At 33.6% G+C, this 23,961-nt stretch overlaps 3 protein-coding genes across 4 annotated transcripts; 1 reads left to right on the top strand and 2 right to left on the bottom strand.

Moving 5' to 3' along the window:
* Positions 1-1,869: 1,869 nt before the first annotated feature.
* Positions 1,870-4,635, top strand: LOC111996584 (uncharacterized). Of its 2 annotated transcripts, XM_024028565.2 has the most exons (4): positions 1,870-2,083; positions 2,213-2,275; positions 3,368-3,549; positions 3,829-4,635. In XM_024028565.2, exons 1-3 carry the CDS (start codon positions 1,991-1,993, stop codon positions 3,503-3,505), a joined length of 294 nt encoding a protein of 97 aa, XP_023884333.1. In that variant the 5' UTR covers positions 1,870-1,990; the 3' UTR covers positions 3,506-3,549; positions 3,829-4,635. The 2 variants fall into 2 exon arrangements, with proteins under 2 accessions (XP_023884333.1, XP_023884332.1); XM_024028564.2 differs by lacking the exon at positions 3,829-4,635 and having other exon boundaries at positions 3,368-3,603.
* On the bottom strand, positions 3,962-11,236 carry LOC111996583 (NAC domain-containing protein 82). The gene is made up of 7 exons (XM_024028563.2): positions 11,064-11,236; positions 9,701-10,201; positions 9,324-9,574; positions 6,442-6,804; positions 5,493-5,729; positions 5,088-5,297; positions 3,962-4,422 (listed from the first exon to the last, which is right to left on the bottom strand). The coding sequence occupies exons 2-7, from the start codon at positions 9,891-9,893 to the stop codon at positions 4,087-4,089; spliced, it is 1,590 nt and encodes a 529-aa protein (XP_023884331.1). The 5' UTR covers positions 9,894-10,201; positions 11,064-11,236; the 3' UTR covers positions 3,962-4,086.
* A 3,873-nt stretch (positions 11,237-15,109) lies between these two features.
* On the bottom strand, positions 15,110-20,696 carry LOC111996585 (NAC domain-containing protein 82). Its single transcript, XM_024028567.2, has 6 exons — positions 20,567-20,696; positions 19,527-19,996; positions 19,112-19,383; positions 17,131-17,505; positions 16,161-16,487; positions 15,110-15,523 (listed from the first exon to the last, which is right to left on the bottom strand). Exons 2-6 carry the CDS (start codon positions 19,717-19,719, stop codon positions 15,278-15,280), a joined length of 1,413 nt encoding a protein of 470 aa, XP_023884335.1. The 5' UTR covers positions 19,720-19,996; positions 20,567-20,696; the 3' UTR covers positions 15,110-15,277.
* Between the last annotated feature and the right edge of the window lie 3,265 nt (positions 20,697-23,961).

Genomic DNA, 23,961 nt, shown 5'->3' with positions numbered 1-23,961 from the left:
TTCAAACTCTTAATAAAAAAGGACCCAACCTCACTAGACTAAGGTATGTTTACTATTTATCCATTTACTATATTTGAGTCTTAGAGAGAAACTGACTTAACCATCAGAGGGTCCTTCGCCGATTCACCCTGGTCACTTTCAAAAGTTTTTCTTTCTCTTTCAGGTTATCAATCTGCCGTTGAAGCTTAGAGCGTAAGTCCTAATGATTTTCAAACATCATCACCTTTCAATCTATGATACACTCATATAAGTGACAGATTTATAACATTGTGAGGACCTAGTACTTAAGCACCTTGTCCACCTTGCTTTTAGTGCTAAAGTTTGAGTAGCGTAAAAGATATATTAGCATTAGGGTGGCAGGATCATACACAAGTAGGGTTTATCTCAGTAGATAAAAAGCAATTTGCTCTCATGAAGTAGTGTCAATACATTAGCATCGAGGTGGCAGGACCATGCATTAGTAGGATTGATCTCATTAGGTGGAAGTGATTTACTACTATGAAGCAGTTCCGGATACATTAGTGATGATGTCAAAAATCGTCAGTAAGTCACATAGTCCTCACGTACTCAAGACAACACTTGCGAAACAAAAACAAGGAAAACCTTGTACAGAGTATCGATGTGGTACTAGCCAAATACCCTCTGAAAGTCAAGTTAGAAAACTTTTCACTACTCTAGAGTACTATAAATGAGATAAATTATGCGTAACTTCGTTTATGAGGGTTTTGAGGTTTTTATAGTAGTACAAGGTTGACATTTGTTCCTTGGCATAGAGGGTCTTTCCTTGTAGGGAAGATCTTCATTAATATGCGTATCTTGCGGGATCATTTCCTTGTAGGAATTCCCTTGATTGGGGTTAGTCGTGGAGCACAAAATGTTTCCTTATATACTCATGCGTAGAGACCAAGCAAGGTCATGTCAGACCCGTCAAAGGTTTACTTATCCCCTTCAGCTTCCTTCCGTTAGCTTCTTATCCCGTCTGCATTATGGTCGTTTCATTTGAGACGCAACCGTCAGCCTTGAGGTGGAACCGTCGGCCTTATGATATTGTCGTTTATGTTGATGAATACACAAGCAAGGTCGACGGGTTCATTAAGACCGTCAACTTGGCCTTATGTGAACGAGTTTATCAAACTTTCAGAATTACCCTTATCAATTAGCATTAGGATGACGGGACCATGCACAAGTAGGGTTTATTTTCTTAAGTGGAAAGTGATTTGCTCTCATGGTTCTATCTTCTTTAAAAAAACTAAAAACCAAAAAAAAAAAAAAAAACCAAAAGAGCAAAAAAGACATTCACACGTTAAGGATCATATGGACGAAGCATCAAGAATTTCACGGTTGTTGACATGCTTTTCTCCCATATTACCATATATGTCCAAGTTAGAAATCTTCTGAGGTCAAAAAAGAGAAAAAAAGTTAGAAATGTTGAGAATCACGTGCATGATTCTCCAATGATCCAGTCCCAATGACGTAATCAGTAAATGTGGGTACAGATCCGGGCCAAAAAGTCCAAAAACCGACAACTACCGACGCTAAACACACACGTGTATCTCAACACTACAACTCATGGGGATCCTATTGCAGTGGTGTCACACTCTGATTGGCCTAAGTGCCTCGCACAAATACGCAATTTGTGAACAAAAAAACACCGTTCGAAATTTTCTATTATGGGAATGGGAAACGCACACCACGTCACATGTTTTGACTTACGAGTTTCTCCATTTGAGACGAGGTAATCATCACGCGCCACGTGTCCTATCGATTTCTCCAGAATGCCTCGTATATAGATGTAGTTCCCTTTGGTCCAGATTGCCACGTTTCGTTTTGTGGTGGCACATAGCTCACAACCCCTCAACTATATCTCAACTATATATATAAACCTATTCTTCGTTTTCCTTCCTCCTTTCACCTTTGCTTTGCACCTTAATAATTCTTTCTTTCCAAATATATTTTGGTCTCTCACTCTCTCTCTCTCTCACTACATAAAATGGAAGGAGCATCCACGGTACGGATTGATAGGAAATCATCAATCGAAAGTGAGCCTAGGACTTTGGGTTTTGATCAAATCCAATATGCAAGGGTTAGTCGATTTATATATTTGCTTAATTAAGTTTTGCATTAATTTTGTGCTGCAATTGTGTGTGTGAAATGTTTATGAGTTTGTTATATACTATTGGGATGTTAATTTGGTGCGTCAATTTGTTTATAGGAGGCAGCCTTGTATGTATTAAATACAAAGACTATAGAAGAAGCAATGACTATCTTCGTGAAGGTAATGAGTCGAAAAAACTTTTGATCAGTACAAATTTTCAATTTTTTTTTATTTGAATTAATAATTCTTTGTTGGTTTTAATGATATTGATTTTGTTTAAGAGAGAGAGAGAGAGAAATAGCTTCTTGCATATAAATCACCAAGTATGCATGGGATTATTTTTTGCATGATGGATCTTGAAGCAAGTATAACGCAAAATCATTTTGGCATACACTTTGTTGAGTTTGAGATGGAAAACTGTTCGGTAGTCTGATGCATGGTAGGTATGGGAAAAAAAGGGCTTAATTAAATTTTATAAAATGTCATCATTCTGTATGTGTTTCTTCAGCTATAAAATCTATTCTTTGGTTTTATAATCCATAAAATAAGAATTTTTGATTGAGTATTTTCACTTAGATGCATTGTTTTGAAGAGATGAAATAAAGTGCAATGGAAGTTTGATGATGATGATGAAGCTGATATATTGATAACAACAACAATAATAATCCATTTGAGTAGGTCAATGGATGTGAGAAGCTAAAATCATTTGTATGAATCAACACATAAATTACTTGTGTAAATTATCTTAGCAAAAAGGAATTCATAAAATAAGAATTTGAGATTTAAGTTAGTAGCACTTAGATGCGTTATTTTGAAGAGATCAATGAAATAAATGCAATGGAAGTTTGATGATGATGATGTTGATGAAGCTAATCGATTGATCATATAACAACAACAATAATAATCCATTTGTGTAGATGGATGTGAGAGGCTAAAAGCATTTGTTAAATTACTTTTGTAAGTTATCTTAGCCACCCCCACCACCACCACCACCACCACCACCACCACACACACACACACACAACCAAAAAAAAAAAAAACTTGTGTTAAGTTATGATTTACTGTATTCACCACCACACACACACACACACAACCAAAAAAAAAAAAAACTTGTGTTAAGTTATGATTTACTGTATTTTTTATAATCTCCCCCTTGCTCTTTTTTTTTTCTTTTTTCTTTTTTTTATAGTTATTATTACTACAGTTATATTATTATATTTTTGAGGAGTTGATTGTATGATTCATTGTCTAATAATTGCAAATATTCGGCAGGGAATAGAGCCAGTTGTCAGTACTGCAAGACATAATGAAAATACAATGATAGACACAGAAGATGAAGAGCTCGAGTCTACAGAAGACCAACTAAGATTACCAGCTGGGCCGAGGGATATAGCATCAGCACCTTTCTAGTCATTTCGTGAACTATATGCAAATTTCTATGTAAAAATATAGTAGTACGTGTACAGGATGCAATTTTTCCCTTCAATCATCCTATTTTGAATTTGTTATTTTTTGAATCCTTAAAATATTTTCCTGAAGTTAAAAATTTCTACAGTAGTATTGATCAGCATTCAAACTGTCAAGCTGCATGTCGCCATTATGAAAAGATGAATTTTTGGCTAATGGCTAATAACAATCTAATTTAGTATTGGGAGATAACTACCCAGTAAGATGGCAAAAATCATTGATAGTTGTAAGAGACTAAGATCTTAATGGGTTTGGTTTCTTGTCAGGTCAAGTTACGGGTTTAGCATTGCTCGGTCGTCTAAGAGGGTAAACCAGGTGCTTGCAATAAACAAGGTACTTTGGGTTTGGAAATGCTATCAAGTAAAAGTAAAATCATTCACATGCTAATGCAATAGGAGATTAGCTGTGTAAACTGGAAATTATTAGAAACAGAACACTTCAGGTTATTTAAATCACAACTCAAACACAATGAAAGTAGGTCATCAATTTATTACATATAAACAATGGGAAAGAAGAAAAGTTTTTCATTTTCTTTCATCATTATGTTCTTTCCTTTTTCTTTTTCTCTCTTTTTTGTTTGAAGAGTCCTTTTGAGAGAGATCTGACCCAGGTAACTGCTGAGAAGCATGACAGGAATTGACTGGAAATTGCTCTAGGTCATTGGTTCGAATGTGTTGAGACTCACCAGTTTCAAGGGGGCAGTCCAATTGCTTCCAGAGTTCATCCATGTCAAATTCCAGAGAACTAGGGGGGACATCTCCATGTCTAGATGTAGTAATGCCCGGATTTTCCAAGCCTTCAAAAAAATCAGGGTCATCTGGAGGAAATGATGCTTTAGCAGTTCCATTGTGACTGGCATTCTGCAAAATCATAAGATTCTACATCAGAAGAGATTAAATCTTCAAAGAAAATTTGCTAGCAAAGCAATCAGAAAAATGTTATCTTATTTTATAAATTTTTATACACCATTTAGTCCAAACTACTTTTCATTCAAAAGTGACATTTTAAAATTTTGGTGGCTAAAATGTACATTCTCTCAATTTCTTTATTTATTTTAAATGTTTGAAATTTAAGTTCAAATTTTATATGGCAAATAGCACATCAAATTACAAAACAAAATTCCAGCACCAGCACGAAGCAAGGGCCTTCAAGTAAGATAAAAAGGTCACACTAAGACTGATGGCAGTTTTAATCCCACCGAGGATAGTAGGACTAAATTCAAACAGATTGGAATTAAAACAAAATATATAAGGGGGAAAACTATTATATAAGTTTAATAGACCAATAAGCACAAATAGATCATTACTACTATAAAAGGGTAGAGGAAAGGAACTCTTAAAACAGTTCTTTTTCTTGAAATGAAGATTCAAAACATTGACAACCATAGTTTTTTTATTCATAAGCACCAATCCCTTATCTTTCACAAATACAAGTGAGGTGCAAGCAAAATATGGGAAACGGAAAAGATACGATGAAACTTGTAAAAGAAGAACATCAGTTAAGGTTGATTATTTCAAAAGCTCACCTCAATTTCACAAAGTAAATCTGGCCCCGGATCAGACTGATGTGGCGCATATAAGACTTCAGGAGCACCAAAAGAATTGGCCAGAAAGTGCTGAGATTCACCTGCTTCTGGATTCAGTGGCTTATCAAGATCCCTCATGTTAAGACCATTGTGTTCAAAAATAGGATCAACAGGAAGTTCAACATCAACAGTTCCATCATTAATGGTATTCTGCAAAATCGTAAACAAATCCACATCAGTAGATAGATTAGAACTTCAAAGAACATATGCAAGCAAAAGAGTAGTATAACAATTAGGAAAAAAAAATGTTAAATGCTACAATATCATCCCCCTGAATCCCTGATACAAAAAGTAAAGAGTTCAATGAAAGATTAAATACTAAAAGATTCAAGAATTGTGGTTTACTTTTGATGTGGGAAACTGCTCTGAATCAATATAATCGTTGTGTCCAGCATTGAGACCATTGAATGGAACATGCTGGGGTTCACCTGCTTCAGGATGGATATTCAGTGGCGTATCGAGATCCCTTATGTAAAGACAATTGTACAGAGAACCAGTGTATACATCCTCACTTGGTCCAGCCAGATATCCCAAGTGTTTGTTATTAGGATCAACTTCAGCAGTTCTATCATGAATGGGCTTCTGCAAATATCATAAACAAATCCACTTCAGTAGAGATTAGAACTTCAAAGAAAATTTGCAAGCAAAATAGTATAAAAATCAGGGAAAAAAAATGTTAAATGCTACAATATCATTCCCCTGACACAAACAGTGAAGATTTCAAGGAAAGACAAGATTAAATACTAAAAGATTCAAGAATTGTGGTCTACTTTTGATGTAGGGCCTTTTTGACACTTTAGGGAGAAAGCTGCTGGTTCAGTTTTAATAATAGTTTTACTTTTTTTTTTTTTTTTTTAATTCGATTGTTACAATGGAGGAGGGGGGATTTGAACCTTGGGTTGTCTTGAAAATACCAGGAGGTGCCAACCAACTGGGCAAATTCTTTATTTGTAACTTTCGTTTTCCTCAATATTTTCTAACATTACTTTCCAATAAGGGAAAAGAAAGGAAAGAAATAGAATGAAATTTGGATAGCCAAAACTAGGAAATTATAAAAAAAAAAATGTTTAACATTTTGGATCCAGGTATCTTGAGTTCACTAATGAAATTTGGTAATGATGGAAATTGACCTATACTTAAATGTAAATACAACATTGAAAAGTATAGCAATGTCCAAAGCTTTGGCTAAGTTCATAATGAAACAATGTGCATTAGAAAATATAACCTACTTAAAATTCCCATCGCAACTAGATCTGGAACACTAGTAAGAAAAAAGGGCAGAGAAGTTACACACCTTATTTTTCTTATCTTCATTTGAAACCAATGATGTTGAAAACAAAACATCATCACCCAAAACCTGAGGTAACTCCTCTGAATCAACATTATTGCTTTGAAATGATGGAAACACCACACGCTGGGATGGCACAATTTCAGAAAAACATGATTCAGATGCCGTGCTGTTCAATTGCGAGGTGCCAGCAGCAAGTGAATTGCTATGGTTATTAGGCAGCACAGAGGCAGGGATAGACAAACCAGCACAACGGTTAACTTCTTCATCATCAATCCAGTCTTCCTCCTTAAATGGTGCTCCGTATTGGGCATTATTTCTTGGGCCTTGGCCTTCCTTTTGGAAAATCTTACAAAGCACATGTTCACTCTGAAAGACAAACGTCAGGAGAATCAATTTGAATTCAATCACCAGAACACCATCAATCACTTATATACATGTAGGAGTAGAAATAGATGTAGCAGTTGACCAACAATTCAAATACATTTTACTCCCTATCCCATTATATTTTTCCCTCTTGGTAAACTCAACCTTTTAATGACACGCAATTCATTTCTCTGTCTTTTTCTTTAGAAGGGAAAGGGTAAGAAGAAATTATTACCATGTTTCTTTAACAAGAAAATTTTCCAAAATTATCATCACAAAGTTCCAAATTTTGAGAGAGTAAACAACAACTTCCTAATGGTAATTTTAAAAAGCTGTTGAATTAGGAAGTGGGAAAATGGACTAACCACAAAAACAAAATTATGCCATGTTTGACAGAACATAAAATTCAATCAACAAAAATCTTTTTTAGTAGAGATTATGGTTGTCAAGTTGCAGTAACATGTTTCTCAAGCATTTGCAATGCATGAGCTAGATTAGATGAGGTAGGGGGAAGACTATTGAATGTGTAATCAAAGAGAGAAAAAAACATTCTATTATCCATATTTGGACCATTTCACATAAATGAGGATAATATGTCATCCATTTAAAAGTATAACTGACAAGCTCATCAACCAACAGGAAAAAAAAAAAAAAAAAAAAGACTTCAGGTGCTGCAAACAGCAGAGTTGCCTATAAAATAGTGAATTTTGAGATTTCTTCTATAACTCAAACAAAAAATGGAAAATTTAACTCAAATAAAAAAATTCAAGCAGTTGATTCAACAGACAAGTAAACCCTCTTAACAAAAAATATGAACTCTAATCTCTAAAACATGCAAAACTGCACAGTACACAGGAAGCTTACACATGCCTGGCTACCTCAGATTAGCCAGATATTTTGTTCTTTTCATCTACTCCAATCAGATATGGGGGGCTTTCACAGTTTTTTCATTGAATCCAGGTTTTTTCAATTAGTTATAGAGGAAGGGGGACATTATTTCTCACTACAAATTTTTGAGCGGGGCAAATATTTTATGAGGTCAGTTTTCATGGGTAAGAGTTCAGGGACAGTGATATTGCTTTTACTCTCCAACAGAGCACCAACTCTTTTGGTCAGTTCTTATTATTGACTAAACTCAAAGTTGGCGGGTCTAGGAGGTTGGTCATTATCCCCGAAGGCATAGCAAAAAATGGTTGGAGGATTTTCGGGCTTGAATTAAGAAATATGATGTATCCTTCCCAATACGTGGTGGGTGGCTCAGGCCATTCGAAATTTGTTACTCAGATTCAAAACTCTAGAACTTTTGCTGAAACTGTGCAAGGCTATCAAAATAAAAGTAGAAGATAGAAAGCATCCGACGCAGTTATGTATCACAGATAAGGGGAAGACACAGTTAGGAGAGGAGAAGATGGTGGTGCTGGATCCAGAATGCAAAGACGGTATTGAGTAGTAGACTGGTGGCCACTCCTTGCCCGTTCGCTGCTGGCGGAGGAGCTGTGAAACCTCGGAGCATTAGTATGGATATTAATTTGGGAGAGAGAATACCGGTAGGAGATAAATTGAGATTTCCGTTAAGGTTTAATTCAAATTCAAAAGAATCTAATTATGGTATTGGGAGTCTTCTAAGGAATGCATGCTGGATAGGAAAAGGTTTGACTGTGGAGGTGGGTGAGAAAGGAAAGAGGAGGGTTTCATAGGATTATAACAAAGGTGGACCTAAGTATTTTAAGTGGGTTCCATGGGAAACAAGTAAAAATAAGCCCACTGTGGGCCTAAGCTTTTGAATCCCACATTGGCCCAACCATGTTTGGGCTCTACTCAGCCAACCGCAACTTGCTTCTCGGGCCCAAGTTCTTATGAAATGGGCAAGCCTTCTTCTAAGGCCAATCTGACACCCCTGGCCCATTCGATGACAACAACGGAAGTTTTTACAGACAAACCCGAGTCCTCGATGTTCACTGTCGCGGTGTCAGATCGACATTGAATTTAGTGCTTCTTTAATGTTATGCCCAATTTCATATTGAATTTAGTGCTTCTTTTATTATGTTTTTGCTTTTCTCTCTTGTTTTTGTACTTTTTGATATGCTTTGTGCTACTTTGCATTTAGCAGTTTTTTGAATATACATCTTTCTTACTTATCCAAAAAAAAAAAAAAAGACAATTTGAGTCTCTCAAAAACAATTTTACAGGGAATAACAGAAAGTCCAGTAAGTGCATTTAAACAATTGACTGTTGAGGTGGGATATAAAGTATAAACAGCTTTGGATTGCAACAAGTGTTGCGCCTAACCATCGAGATCGACATTTAAATCCAGGGAACAAACTTTGGACTGTGAACAAATAAATTAGAGAAGTCTGGTGAATAGGCAAGTAACACATATGTCAATTCAGATGCACATGCAATATAATCTCTGAACCTGTGTATGGACTAGGAAAGAAACTATATTCACAATCAGCTTATACAAAGACTACACCAACAGACACAACTATCATACAAAAGAATGATAAATAACCAATAATTACCTGGTGCTTATCATCAAGTCTGTACTCATGCATAACCCAATCCGTCCGTTCCCCTCGTGCTTTTCCCTTGTAAAAAATCAAAGTTTTTTTTGAGCCCACCAATGCATTGTTGTGTAGAACAGGTCTATCATTTCCAGTGATTTTCCAGTGCCCATCATCAGTGGCACGATTCATTCTAACCCCACTTAAATATTTCTTCTCAATTGGACAAAAGAAGTACCATTTCAGATCCCCTTTCACAATAGACTCATCTGGTAGAAGAACAAACAAACTTTATTAAGAAAGCATAATGTGATAATCAATAAAACAAAATAGAGTAATTTAATGAAATAAAAATAAAAGTCAAAAGAGTGTAAATAAATATTTTTCCCATATACCTGCAAGTTTCCAAGGAGCAAACTTGTATACATCAACCTCTGCAATGAGTTCAACGGGGAATTTTTTCTTGACAGCTTTCCGCAATAGATAGTACAAAACAAGCTCAACGTCTGTGGGATGAAACCCAACCCCAGGAATGGGAAACGACTTTTTCCCCGACAAGCAATTCAAAACGTACTCCCTCGGTTCCATAACTTTGAAAATCTAGTATACAATTTCCTCACGAGCAGTGAAGAATAATAACGTGTAATCTGCTCTTAATCAACAAAACCCAAACCCCTTTCCCCAATAACGCAATGTTTTCACAGGAACAAGAAATGAACTCTACCCTACAATGCGATGCAATAAGAATGACACTTGAGTATAAAAAATCAAGTGCCGAACAGGACCTTCAATGAACACCAGAGCCTCCTCCGGTTTATGAAGCTAGAATCACACCGAATGATTGAAAAGTGTTTCTTGTTGAGATTACAAATAGACATTTGGTGTGGAATAATTACCTGTTATCAACATTATTAATTGATTAGGCACACAATGACAAGAAACGCCCCCACAAATTCAGAAATAAAAAATAAAAACCCAAAACAGATACCAAAGACTAAATGATAAGAAGATAAATCAACAACCAACCAATCAAATCTTGATTTAATTTGTTTCTTTTTTCAAGTAGAGAAACCCCCTGATAGGATGGTATTAACATCAAAAGGACATAAAATTATAGAGTAGAGTACAAAGTAGCCTAGACAAAACCTGAAAACTCCTGAATAACAATCAAAAATTAAGCTATAATTAAATTAAGTAATACAACTTTGACTAAAACAATCAAATCAGGGAGGAGTAAAATAAAAATCAGATAATGATTCATAGATATAAAACCCAAATCGCCCAGATTATAAACCAACCAATCAAATCTTCATTAATTTTGACCCTTTTTCCAAGTAGAGAAACCCCCTGATAGGATTAAAATCAAAAGCACATTAAATTATCAAGTAGATTATAAAGTTAGCCTAAAAAAAAAAACACAAAACCCCTTAGTAACAATCGGAAATTAAGCGAAAATTGAAATTAGTAAATATATCTTTGACTAAAAAAATAAAAACAGGAAGGGGGAAAACAAAAATCAGATTATAAGTCATAGATATAAAAACCCAATTGCCCAACAAAAACAATGAAATTCCCCAATTTTTTAATCAAATGAAAGCAAACCCAGATTATAAATCAATCAGGAATACCCAAATTTTGATCGCATAAACACAATAAACCTAAAAACCCTAGAATATGAAACTAAGATCAAAAACCGTAAAACAAAAGGCAAATAATAGAAAGATTCAGAGAGAGAGAGAGAGAGAGTAGAAACAGTACCTGAACTTGAAGCGAGGGAGAGGGAGAGGGAGAGAGAGAGAGAGAGCGCCAGAGAGAAGGGTTTTGATTTTACTTTAAGAATTACGAAGAGCGAAATTGGGGATTGGAATTTTGTGTTGTTAAACAACGTAGTAGTAAGCTGTTGTACTAGTTTTGTAGTGGCAAACTACATTTATATATAGAGGCAGTGGAGCGAAACGTGTATTGTTTCTCCTCAACCTTATTGGTCGGCTTGCCTCATTAAGCAGACTGTATATATATGCATACATTATGACGTACTTCCCTTTTTAAAAAAAAAGTATTTATGACGTAAAATATCTTCTGTTCACACTTGACACTACTTTTAGAAGAAAACCTTGCTTCCATTCATGTACATATCCACTTTCAATCAGCATATTATTGTTATTGTAAGTATTTTATAGTAATAAAATTATTATATATTTTTATTTAGAGTCTTCTAGTTCTAGTCTTCTAGATGCTCAAATTGATTTTAGGGTAAAATATCATTTTAGTCCCTAAACTATCACAAAAATTCGTTTTTCGTCCCTAAACTTTCAAAAGTTCTATTTTCGTCCCTAAACTTTTCCAAACGTATTGATTTTCGTCCCCCCCACATCAGCACTCTGTCAAAGCCACGTCAGCACTCCGTCAGACGGAGGGACGAAAATCAATACGTTTGGAAAAGTTTAGGGACGAAAATAGAACTTTTGAAAGTTTAGGGACAAAAAACGAACTTTTGTGATAGTTTAAGGACGAAAATGATATTTTACCCTTGATTTTATCATCATCACAATAAGTTTAAATTCAATTACTTTACTAGACCATAATATCAAGCAATGAAGTCCTAATTCATCCAAAAAAAAAAAAAAAAAAGTAATATACAAATTGTTTGCGAACTGTCTCTTACCTCTAGAAAATTATTATAAAAATTAATGTTCTACTTCTCGAATTATACGCCACAATGCATAGACATACATATAGTGTCAAAATTATTCAAATTCTTCTCCTACTCGAGTCGAGGCTCAAAACCACATTACATATGCAACAAAAATTGGTGCCCTTTCATCACTGCCCTGCCCACATGTTTACCCGTTTTCACTTTGACATCTCTCTCTCTCTCTCCCCCCCCTAAGATTTGCAACAATTTCACCACATGTATATATTCTCTATCAAACTTGCTTTTCCTTGATTGAACTCATTGAGAGCATCTCCAGCAAATTCATCAAATTTTTGTATTGTTTGAAGAATGAATAGTAATTTTTACCTTTATCTACCCACTCTTTCAAATTTACTTTCTAACAAATTCTCTATCACATTTTTTATCTCATTTAAATATTATTTCTTCATTCATTATTTATTCTTTTTTTAATAACTACACATTTTTCAACATTTTTTTTATTCAACACTTGATTATTATAATAGAAAAAAAAATCTGAAAAATGAACAGTAACCCATCAACTTGATGAGCTACTATTCATGCGCCAAAAAAAAATTTGGGTATAGAGAATCCATGAGTGGCTTTTTTTGGTCTCATTCTTTATTATAGAGAATATTTTGCTTTTACATAGACCATTGGAGATGCTCTAATAAAGCAAATGCTTCTTTAATAAAGCAAATCCAACACCATGTTTGCAGAAATCAAGAGCAAAGCAAAAATAAAAATAAATAATGGAGCTATTAAAGATAATCGATTGCGAACTGGCCTTGCTGCTCTTTCATCACCGCCAACAAGTTTACACATTTTCACTTTTGACAGTTGACACATCTTTATTTGTCTCTCCTCTCCTAATCACATTTCAAAATCTACAACAACGCTGCCTACAATTTCAACACATATTCTCCCTCACCCTTGCTTTTCATTGATTGAACTCATTAATGAATAGTTAAATGTTGTCCATAGCTTTATTGTTACTCTGAAGAAATGAAATAAGTTTAATGAAAGTTTGAGGATGAAGATGAGGCTGAGGGGGGGAATAAATTGATATATATAAAAAGAAAGACTTAGATTCTATTAAGTTCTCCGACTTTCTTTACATAATAAATCTACTTTTTTCAATACAAATATGCTAATGAAAGAGAAAAGTTTGATTTGCGAAGACCGCTTGACAATGTGTAATGCTAGAAGTATTTTTATGAATCTAACACGTTAATTGCTTGATTAAGTTATGATTTACTAACAAAAAAAAAAGCTATGCAGGCAAGAGATCCGATTGTGTACAAATTGTAAATGGTCAACATGGATTAAGATTAGTACCAGACCGAGGGATCTAGCACCAAACACCTTTTTCTTCTTCTTTTTCTATCTACGTATAAAATACGCGAATGTGTGTAGCTACAGTAGCTATAGTGTCTTTTGGTTTGTTCAATTGACACTGTAGTAGCTATAGGTTTTTTTTTTTTTAATCAGTTTGTGCTTTTTTTTTTCTTTTAAATATTTATATGAGCTGGCATTTATATTGTTATATTGACACAACGAATTTCACAATATTTTCACAATTATTAAGATGTCAATTTCTTATATGTCGAAATAAAATAATAAAATATGAGATTATGACCAACCACGACTGAAAATAAATGTTTTGTAAAAATGTTATAACACTTGTTGTTATCACAATATTTTTCACAATTGTTAACATCTTAGTTTCGTATAGATCAAATAAAAAAAAATGATAAGTCCACAAGATTTTCACATTAATTTCACAAAAAATCATAGGTTGGCTACTATTGATGGATAAAAAAGTGATATCAGTCATGGGTCCATTTTAAAATCAACAACAACTTGCCATCTAGAATTTGTTATGAAAATATTATGAAGATAGCATTTCTATAAAATAAATAATAATATATCAGACCGAAACTTACCACGGCTAAAAATAAAGGTATTGTGAAAATATTGTGACATTTTGTTATATTCCTAGACTTCTTTTTTGGTTTAGTCAAATTTGGTGAGCAAAAATTCATTGTTTCATGCACAATTTTCTTTTGTTGGTTCTTTGATTGTTGTTTCTTTTAATGCATAGTTTAAAGTGGTTGCCCAATTAAAAAACAATAACAATTTACCACTGAGAATTTGTTGTGAAAATGTTGTGGATGTAACTTTTTTTTTTTTTTTTATGACGGGTGTAGCCCTACTCTAAAATAAAATTATAAAAGATCATACCAAGGCTTACCATAGCTAAAATAAAAGTATTGAGAAAATATCGAGACATTTATTGTGTTCTTGGCTTTTTTTTTTTTTTTTTTAAACACATTGGTTAAAGCAAAATTTATAGTTATTTTTTGCTAGCATGTCTCACATTTATTAAATTTTGATACCACTGACATAGTATAATTTGATATCAAATACCTTTTCCTAAAAAATTATCATACTAAATAGATAGTCATATGTTAAATAACTATTTTAAATTTAAATACATGATGGTTTAATACTGCTTCCAAAAAAGAAAAAAAAAAAAACCAACCTTAAATTTTCTCACTCAAGGGGAAAGCAAACGTCTTGCGCAACCCTACTTCTTTCTAGTCATTAGAAGTACGCCCCTACGTATAAAACCATTTAGTACGCGTATAGGACGAAATTTGGTCCCTCCATCATTCTTCTGTTTGATTTGCTCTCTACCGAATCCCCTACCTTGTTTCTCAAAGTTGAAAATTTCTTTACAGGTAAAAAAATTATAATTAAGACTGCTAGGAGGGAATCTAATTTTTGCAAATACCTAATGACAATCTAATTAAACCAAATCCAATCTACCAGCGAAATAACCACATACTCTACACAAGATGCCAATCATGATTACATTTTTTTTTTTATTGGTAAGTTACACTTGCACTGGATGAACACAAATGAGGGACAAGGTTGTGTCCAGTGAAACTGGCCACTGGACACAAGCCATGTTCCAAAAATAAAGGGTCAAAAGTTGCCTGAAATAATATAACAAGATCTTTACAGTTTGAAAATGCCATCTGGTAATAGTAAATCATTCACAAGTTAATGCAATAGGAGCTTAGCTTTGTAAACTGGAAATTATTAAAAAGAAAATACAACTCTATAAAACAATAATGAACTGGACCACATTTTTTGATATCTTGAAAGTAATCATTATCAATTTTCAGAAAGTAATACTACTTCAGATTTCAGAAACGATCGAAAAGAAACATTGATAGCACAAGCGACACATATCAGTCACTCACATTAATTCATTCAATTTTTATTTTATTTAATCATTATCTTCTTGTCTTTTTCTTTTTCTCTCTTTTTGGTTTGGAAAGACTATTTGGTAGAGATCTGAGACTTGTTGAGGTTCACCAGCTTCAGTCTCAAGATCCTCCATGCTTAAAATATCGTCCAGATAAACGGTGGAAAAATTACATCCTTGTCCAAATGTATTGCCCAGATCTCCCAAGCCTTCATAAATTTCAGGTTCATCAGATGGCAATTCAGCAAGTCCATTATGACTAACATTCTGCAAAATCATAAGATTCTACATCAGAAAAGATTAAAACTTCAAAAAACACTTGCTAGCAAAGCTATCAGAAAAATATGTTAAATGTAGCCATGCAGGTGATGGAAAAATATAAACTCAATAACTATGGTTATGCTGTTTAGTTCAAACTACTTTTCTTTCACAAAATGATCGTATACTTTCAGCAGGTAGAATACTCTCAAATTAAAGAATGCTTTGAAATCTAGATTCAAATTTTATAGTGGCATATAGCATATGAAAATACCAAACAAAACTCCAGCACCTACATGAAACAAGGGCTATGAAATTAGATAAAAAGGGAAACCAAAGACTGTTAGCCGTTTTAATCCCACCGAGGATAGTTGGACTAAATTTAAACAGACTGGAAACAAAACAAGATATATGGAGAGGGGAAACTATTATATTAGCTTTAATGAATACACATGAGGAGATCATTACTACCAAGAAAGGATGGAGTCTTTTTTTCCTTCAATTCAAGGAATTTTTGCAACGTAACTTTTTTATTAAAATGCCGATTCAAAACCTGGATAACCAAGATTTGTTTCTTCATAAGCACAAAACGGAAAAGATATGAAACTTCCAGGTCAGTAATGGTTTGATTACTTCAAAAGCTCACCTTAAACCCAGGCAGCGGATCACACGCATCTGACACAGATATTTGCTGAGCAGCATCACAAGAACTCAACGGAGACTGCTCTGAATATATGTTAGCATTGAATCCAGGATACTGGTCATTGGTTGAAACATGCTGAGATTCACCAGCTTCAGGAGGCAGTGGCTTTCTGAGATCCCCCATGTAAAGACAATTGTCTGGAGAACCAATGGAGAAATTGTATCCACCTTCACTTAGTCCAGCTGTGTTGACCAGATCTCCCAAGTCTTTGTAAATAGTAGATTCATCAACAGGTAGTGCTGCTGCATCAGTTCTATCATGAATGGGATTCTGCACAATTGTAAACAAATCAACATCAGTAAATCTTAGAACTTCAAAGAACATTTGCAAGCAAAAGAGTAGTATATCAATCAGGAAAAAAAATGTTAAATGCTAAGAGATGGTCCCCCTGATGCAAACAGTAAAGAGTTCAAGGAAGAACAAGATTAAATGCCAAAATATTCAAGAATTGTGGTCTAGTTTCAATTTGGGGCATTCTTGACACCTTTCATAGGCTACTTTAATTATTACCGAGTCTTGGTGTTAAGTCTCTTTGGGTAGAAACTTGCTGGTTCAGTTTAAATAAGAGTGTGGTAATTCCAGTCTTCCATCATATATGTAACTACTGTTTTACTCAATATTTTCTAAAATTACTTTGTAAAAAGGGAAAAGAAAGGAATGAAATGGAATGAAATTTGGATTGCCAAAATTAGGAAATAATAAATAAATGTATTACGTTTTGGATCCAGATATCTTGATTTCACTAGTGAATTTTGGAAATGATGGAATATGACAGATACTTAATGTAACTACCACATCAAAAAACATATCAATGTCAAAAGCTTGGAGCAAGTTCATAGTGAACAATATACATTAGAAAATATTTCATACCAGAACACATTTGTAAGAAAAATGGGCAAAAGTGGTTAAACACCTTATTTTTCTTATCTTCATTTAAAACCTCCAATGTTGAAGAAGTAACATCACCATCGTATACTTGATTAAACTCCTTTGAAACAACATTAATACTGTGAACTGCTGGAAGCACCTCACATTCAGATAGCACAGTTTCAGATAAATATGACTCAGAAGCTGTGCCATCACATTGGGAGGTGCCAGCAGCAAGTGAACTGCTATAGTTATTAGGCAGTACAGAGGCTGGAGTAGGAAAACCAGAAGAGGCAACTTCTACGAAGCCGACTTCTCCATCATCATTCCAGTCTTCTTCCTTAAACGGTGCTCCGTATTGTGCATTATTTTTTGGGCCTAGGCCCTCCTTATGGAAAATCATACAAAGCACATGTCCATTCTGCAAGACATGAACATCAAGAGAATCAATTTGAATTCAATAACCAGAACACAATCAATCAGTTTTATACATGGAGTGCAAACAGAAATAGAACTTGCCCAAAAGTGCTAGGTCATCACAATACAACTAATACATTTTATTCTATACCATTATATTTGTCCATCTTAGTAAACTCAAGCTTTTAAACAAACACAATTTATTTCTTTGTCATCTTTCTTTAGAAGGAAAGGGTAAGAAAGAAATCATTGCTGTGTTTCTTGAACCAAAAAAGAAAAAAAATCAAAACTACCATTATTTTGAAGGAGTGCACAACTTTCTAGTGGTAATTTTGGAAAGTCATTGCTGGAAGTGGGAAAATGGAATCTTTGTAAAATGGAAAAATAGACAAATATGGAATGGACTAACTGCAAAACAAAATTATGACATGTTCAGCAGAACATAAAATTCAATCAACAAGAATATTTTTTAAGTAGAGATTATGGTTGTCATGTTGCAGTATTATGTTTCTCAAGAATTTGCAATGTAAATGCCAGATGAGGTAGGGGAAAGACTATTGTATGTGTAATCAAAGGGGGGATATATTTGGAACATTCAAACAAGTGAGGATAATATTCTATCCAATTAAAAGTATAACTGACATGCTCGTCAACTGAAGAAAAAAACTTCAGGCGCTGCAAGCACCAAAGTATAGGTCCCTATAATTAATTTTTTAAATTTTCTCCATAATTCAAACACAAAAGAAAATGTAACTCATAAAAATTGAAGCACATGATTCAACAGACAAGTAAACCCTCTTAACATTCTCTAATCCCTAAAACATACCTAACTACAAAGTACAACAGAAGCTTACAAACAGACAATGTAAATATGTAACATTCTCAAAGACAATTTGAGTCCCTTGAGAACACTTTTGACTGGGAATAGCAAAAGTCCAGTAAGTGTTAACTAAACAATTGGCTGTTGAGGTGGGATGTAAACAACTTTGGATTGAGAAACTAAGCGCTTCTAAAGTGTAACCAGGCCTGGATGTGTCAATCCAGGTAGCAAAATTTAAATTGTGAGCATAGAAGGTAATAAAAATGAGGGAAGTCTGGATCAAAAGGCAAGTAATGCATTAGTCAATCAAAAGAAAATTTAACTCATAAAAATTCAAGCAGATGATTCAACAGACAAGAAAACCCTCTTAACATTCTCTAATCTCTAAAACATACCTAACGACAAAGTATAACAGAAGCTTACAAACAGACAATGTAAATATGTAACATTCTTGAAGACAATTTGAGTCCCTTGAGAACACTTTTGACAGGGAATAGCGAAAGTCCAGTAAGTGTTAACTAAACAATAGGCTGTTGAGGTGGGATGTAAACAACTTTGGATTGCGAAACTAAGTGCTTCTAAAGAGTAACCAGGCCTGGACATGTCAATCCAGGTAACAAACTTTAAATTGTGAGCATAGACGGTTATAAAAATGAAGGAAGTCTGGATCAAAAGGCAAGTAATGCATTAGTCAATCAAGAGGCACATGCATTATAATTTCAGAACCTCTAGTGGAGGAGAATGGATATAAGAGTATCATACAACAGAATGACAAATAACCAAGCATTACCTGAGCAACTCCTCTCTTAGCCAGGTACTTATTATCAAGTCTGTACTCATGTATAACCCAATCCGTTCGTTTCCCTGGTGCTTTCCCCATGTGAAAAATCAAAGTTTTTATTGAACCAACCAATGTGTTATCATAATGAACAGGTCTTTCATTTCCAGTGATTTTCCAGTGCCCAACATCAGTTGCACGATTCATTCTAGCCCCAGCTGAATATTTCTTCTCAATTGGGCAAAGGAAGTACCATTTTAGATCCCCTTTCACAATAGATTTATCTGGCAAAGGAACAAACACACTATAGTAAGAAACAAATATAGAGAGCACAATATACTAATCAATAAAACAAAACAGTGTAACTAACCAAAAAATAAAAAAAATAAAACAAAGAAGTGTTTTATATGAGAACTTTCACAAGTACCTGGAAGGTCCCAAGGAGAAACCTTGTATACATCAACTTCTGCAATGACTTCAACGGGGCACTTTCTCCCCATAACTTTCCTCAATAGAAAGAACATAACTAGTTCAACATCTGTGGGATTAAACCGAACCCCCGGAAAGGGAAACAACTCCTTCCCCATCAAGTGATCCAAGCCAGAGTTCCTCGATTCCATAACTTTGATTCCCCGTACACAATTTCTTTACAAGCAGTGAAGAATAATAATGTGTAACCCGCTGTATGTTAATCAACAAATAACAAAACGTCTGCAATAACTCTACCGTGGAATATAATGCAATGAGAATGACAAAAGTGAACAGTCAAGTCCAATGCCAAAACAAAAACTTCCACGAACACCAGAGCCTTCCTCGGTTCATGAAATTAAAATCACACCAAATGATTGATGTCTGCTTCTTGTTGAGATCAAGCGACATCTGGTGCGCAAGATATTCCTGTAATCAACATAATTAGGCACACACAATGATATGAAACACTCACAGCAATAACACAGACTAAATGATAAGAACAGAAATCAACCGATCAAATCTTCATCTACTTATTTTTCTTTTTTCAAGTAAAGAAAGAAACCCCCTGAATCGATTTTACATTAAAAGGACATAATATTATAGAGAAGCCTAAACAAAACCTAAAACCCAGATTAAGCGAAAATTGAAACAACTAATAGATGTTTGACAAAATCAAAACAGACCCAGATAACTTTTTTGATAAATAAAACAGATAAACCAGATAATTACTCATAGAAACAGCCCAAATCGCCCGCAATAAGAACCAAAAAGAATAACAAGCAACAAATTTCCATTTTTTATTAAAATAAAAACAAACCCAGATTATAAAAAATAAAACCCTAATTTTGACCGCATAAACGCGATAAGCGTAAACACAAGAAGGGAGAAAAACCCTAGAATATGAAACAAGATTATAATCAAAAGAGTTAAAAAGTAAAATTAAAAACCTAAAAACAAAATCAAATAATAGAAAAACATTTCAGAGAGAGAGCATACCTGAAGCAGAGAGAGAGAGGGGGGGAAAGATACCGAGAGAGAGAGAGCATGTGAGAGAGAGCGCATAGGTAACACAGTTGTTTAAATAGTAGTAGTAGTAGTAGTAAACAGAGTAGAAGAGTCGAGGATTGAGCAAGCGTGTTTAGTTTTTCCTTAAACCTTATTGGTCAGGAAGCTTCACCGGCAATCCAAGGCTTTTGATTGGTCTGCTTACCACATTAATGGTCAGGTTGATGACTGGATTCTGTCTGCGCTTATGACGTACTAGTACATTTCTTTTCTTTTTTCGTTTTCTTTTTTTTAATGAGGGAAACGTATTAATACATTTCAGATATACAGGGCAGTTTGGTAAATGTGATTAAAAATTGAAAATTGTTGTTTAAAAGTATGTGTATGTGAAAAGATGTGTCAAAATACATTTAATATTATTTAAAAACTAAAAATTGTTGCTTGAAAATACAAACTAAACACCCCCATAAATTGTTCCCACTTCACTTCATACTACTATTGTTATATAGTGGGTTTTAATTAGTTCAACTGATAACATTTCTTATGATTGAATAAGAGATTTTGGATTTAATCCCTGCCTACACCAAAAACTGATTAATGTCTTGATCTAATAATAAAGAGCTAACCTAGATACTTTTCAATAGTGATTTTAGCCATTTCCCACATGAATTAAGTAGAGTAGTGTCGCTGCCTCTCAAGATAGAATGAAAAGGTTCTATTGTTGTTATCATACCTCCTAAATTATATATTGTACAATAGAGTCGCAACTTATTTAATTAAAAAAATAAAAAGACCAAATTGAAAAGTACATCATTTATTGACAAATTGAAAAAGATATACATCTTTAATAATAATAATAAATTACATCATTTTAATCCTAGATACAATTTACAACAAAAGTAATATGGTGGTAAAAAAACACTTCGACCCAACCAGAAGATTGATCTGGAAATTCTAACCAACACCACAAATTTATAAAACAAAAGGGTAATCCATAATGGGAAGACTGAACAAGTAAAATCAAGAATTTGAACAAACATTGTTGGATTTAAAGACACAATTACACTTTTGCCGAGATTATAGGCAAGCTTTTATAAGAAAAAACACTCTCATATGACTTATACACTTTCTTTCTTAATTTTCCAATTCCATTCTACATGTAAGGAAAGGCCCTATTTATGCTTTCAGTTCACCCTTATCTAAATAGTGGATTACCATGTTAAATCTCAGAAGATGCTTGTCTCATCAAGCATCTCTTCCCTCCTTTTTTCGATAATGAAAGAGGACTTTTTGGGGTGTAAAGTAATGTTCAGGTTGGTCATTCACCATTTATTGCTGCTTGTATTAAGTAGGAATACCTAATTAATGCGGATGTGATTATTGCTTCAATTGCATGCCACATTTCTTGGATCATTGGCTCGTTTTTCTAAGTAAAACCTTCTTCCTCGATTGCCTTATCATTCATCAGTCCTCAAGTGAGATGTTACCATAGCAACCCAAATCTCATTGGCTTTGCTCGGCAAGAGGATCCTAACTTGTTTGGCCTTTTGCCTTTGTTTATGCTTTAGGTATTTTCCTTGTGATTTGGGCTAGGCCTGGGTCATCAGATCATTGTTTTAACCTAACTCCTTAAGCCCCTAAAACTTTTCAGGGGATCACCCTTTAGAAGTAAAAAAAAAAAAAAAAACTTTGATTCCTAGTTACAATCTAAAAGATAAAATAAAAATGATAGAATTAATCTATTAACCCTTGATCTAAGTTTGAATGCTAAGTTAGAGGATTGGGAAGATGTTTGATACACAACATGCCTAGTAAAACCAATCTTCTAAACTGTAGTGGCCAATGATCATATCACATCATGCAAGAGTTTCTATCATCTAAAACATGTGAATACAAAGAGGAAACATCAAAGAGCATGATGAAATCCTATTCTAGGCATGTATATATTGGATATTGAAAGAGATGGTGAATGTATGTCTGATGTGTGAAAAAACCCTAATTTAAGAGCATGTGAATATGTTAATTGCAATTGAAAAACCATATTCTAAGAGCATGTGAACATTTTAATTGAAATTGAAAAACCCTAAACATGCAAAAACTAAGAACTAAATCTAACATGCTAATCAAACAAGAACATGTAAAAAACCTAGAAACTAAACTATTTGAATCTAAATAACTAAGATATATACTATATCTAGACAACTAAAAAAAATAGATTTTCTACTATCTCTTTTAAATGGTTTTTAAACCTCTATTAGAGCACAATATGGGTATGTCTCATAAGAATGGTAATGGCTTAGAACTTCCATTTCTTTATGTTGAAGAATCCATAAAACTTGAAAGAGAATAAAATTTATTTAAGAAGAAACCAAAAAAACTTTTTTAATCAATCTTTACAATATTCCAAGCTCTTTACTTTTATGTCATTTATATTACAAGCTCTTTACTTTTATGTCATTTAAAACAAAAACTCGAAATTGAAATATTTGATTGATGAAATAGTTATTGATTTTTGATTTTATTGAAATTTTGCAAGTATGGAAGATATAATAAGAAAATATAATCCAATTGTGGATTTATCAAAATTTACATCCAATAAAAAAAATATTAGGTGGAGTTGTAGCTTTAGTCTACAATCAAGTTTGATGTCAAAATTTGTCTACCAAAGTTTAATTATGTTAGGCATAAAAAAATTTAGAGTTGTCACAAACTTTTTTTAAAGGTAAAAAAAATTATAAAATTTTTAAAATTTATTTATAATTATTGTTTTCCTAGGTCAAGGTGGTCCTATTACCACCCTGGCTTGAATGTAGAGCCATCCTTGATAAACATAAATAATCATAGAGTGGAATTTATAAGTTGAAATTCTATCTCTTTATATATATATATATATATATATAAATAAAAGGAGTGTCATATCAATCTCAAAGAAAATTGGCGTATTTTAGCATGTGAGAAATTTAGAAAATAATAATAATATGTGTAAACCCAAATAAAATTCACAGGCAACCAGTTTGGAATTGGATAGTTGCCAATAGGTGCTACGGTTGGATTAGATTAACAATCCCTCAAAGAAGTAAAATTTTCATTCAACCTTTTTCTTAGGGTTTAAATAAAAGCTAAAAAGATGATTGATATAGTATATTATTGAAATTAGTCACTAACCCGTGAGATGCATGGGATAGTTAAATAAAATTTAAAAATATTTATTTTGCTTAAAGATCTATGATTTGACTTAAAAAAATGAATAACTTGAAAATGAGTGGAAATAATTAATTTTTTGTTCAATATAATAGTTTAGAAAAATTCTTTTTCTTTTATATCATTGGTTTCACGTAACACATCCCGACGTGGGCTATCTATGGCGATAACTTCACACAATACTC

This window comes from Quercus suber, unplaced genomic scaffold, assembly GCF_002906115.3.
Source record: "Quercus suber isolate HL8 unplaced genomic scaffold, Cork oak 2.0 scaffold_66, whole genome shotgun sequence".
In the NCBI taxonomy this organism is placed as follows: domain Eukaryota; kingdom Viridiplantae; phylum Streptophyta; class Magnoliopsida; order Fagales; family Fagaceae; genus Quercus; species Quercus suber.
This window is presented reverse-complemented; position numbering and strand designations above follow the sequence as displayed.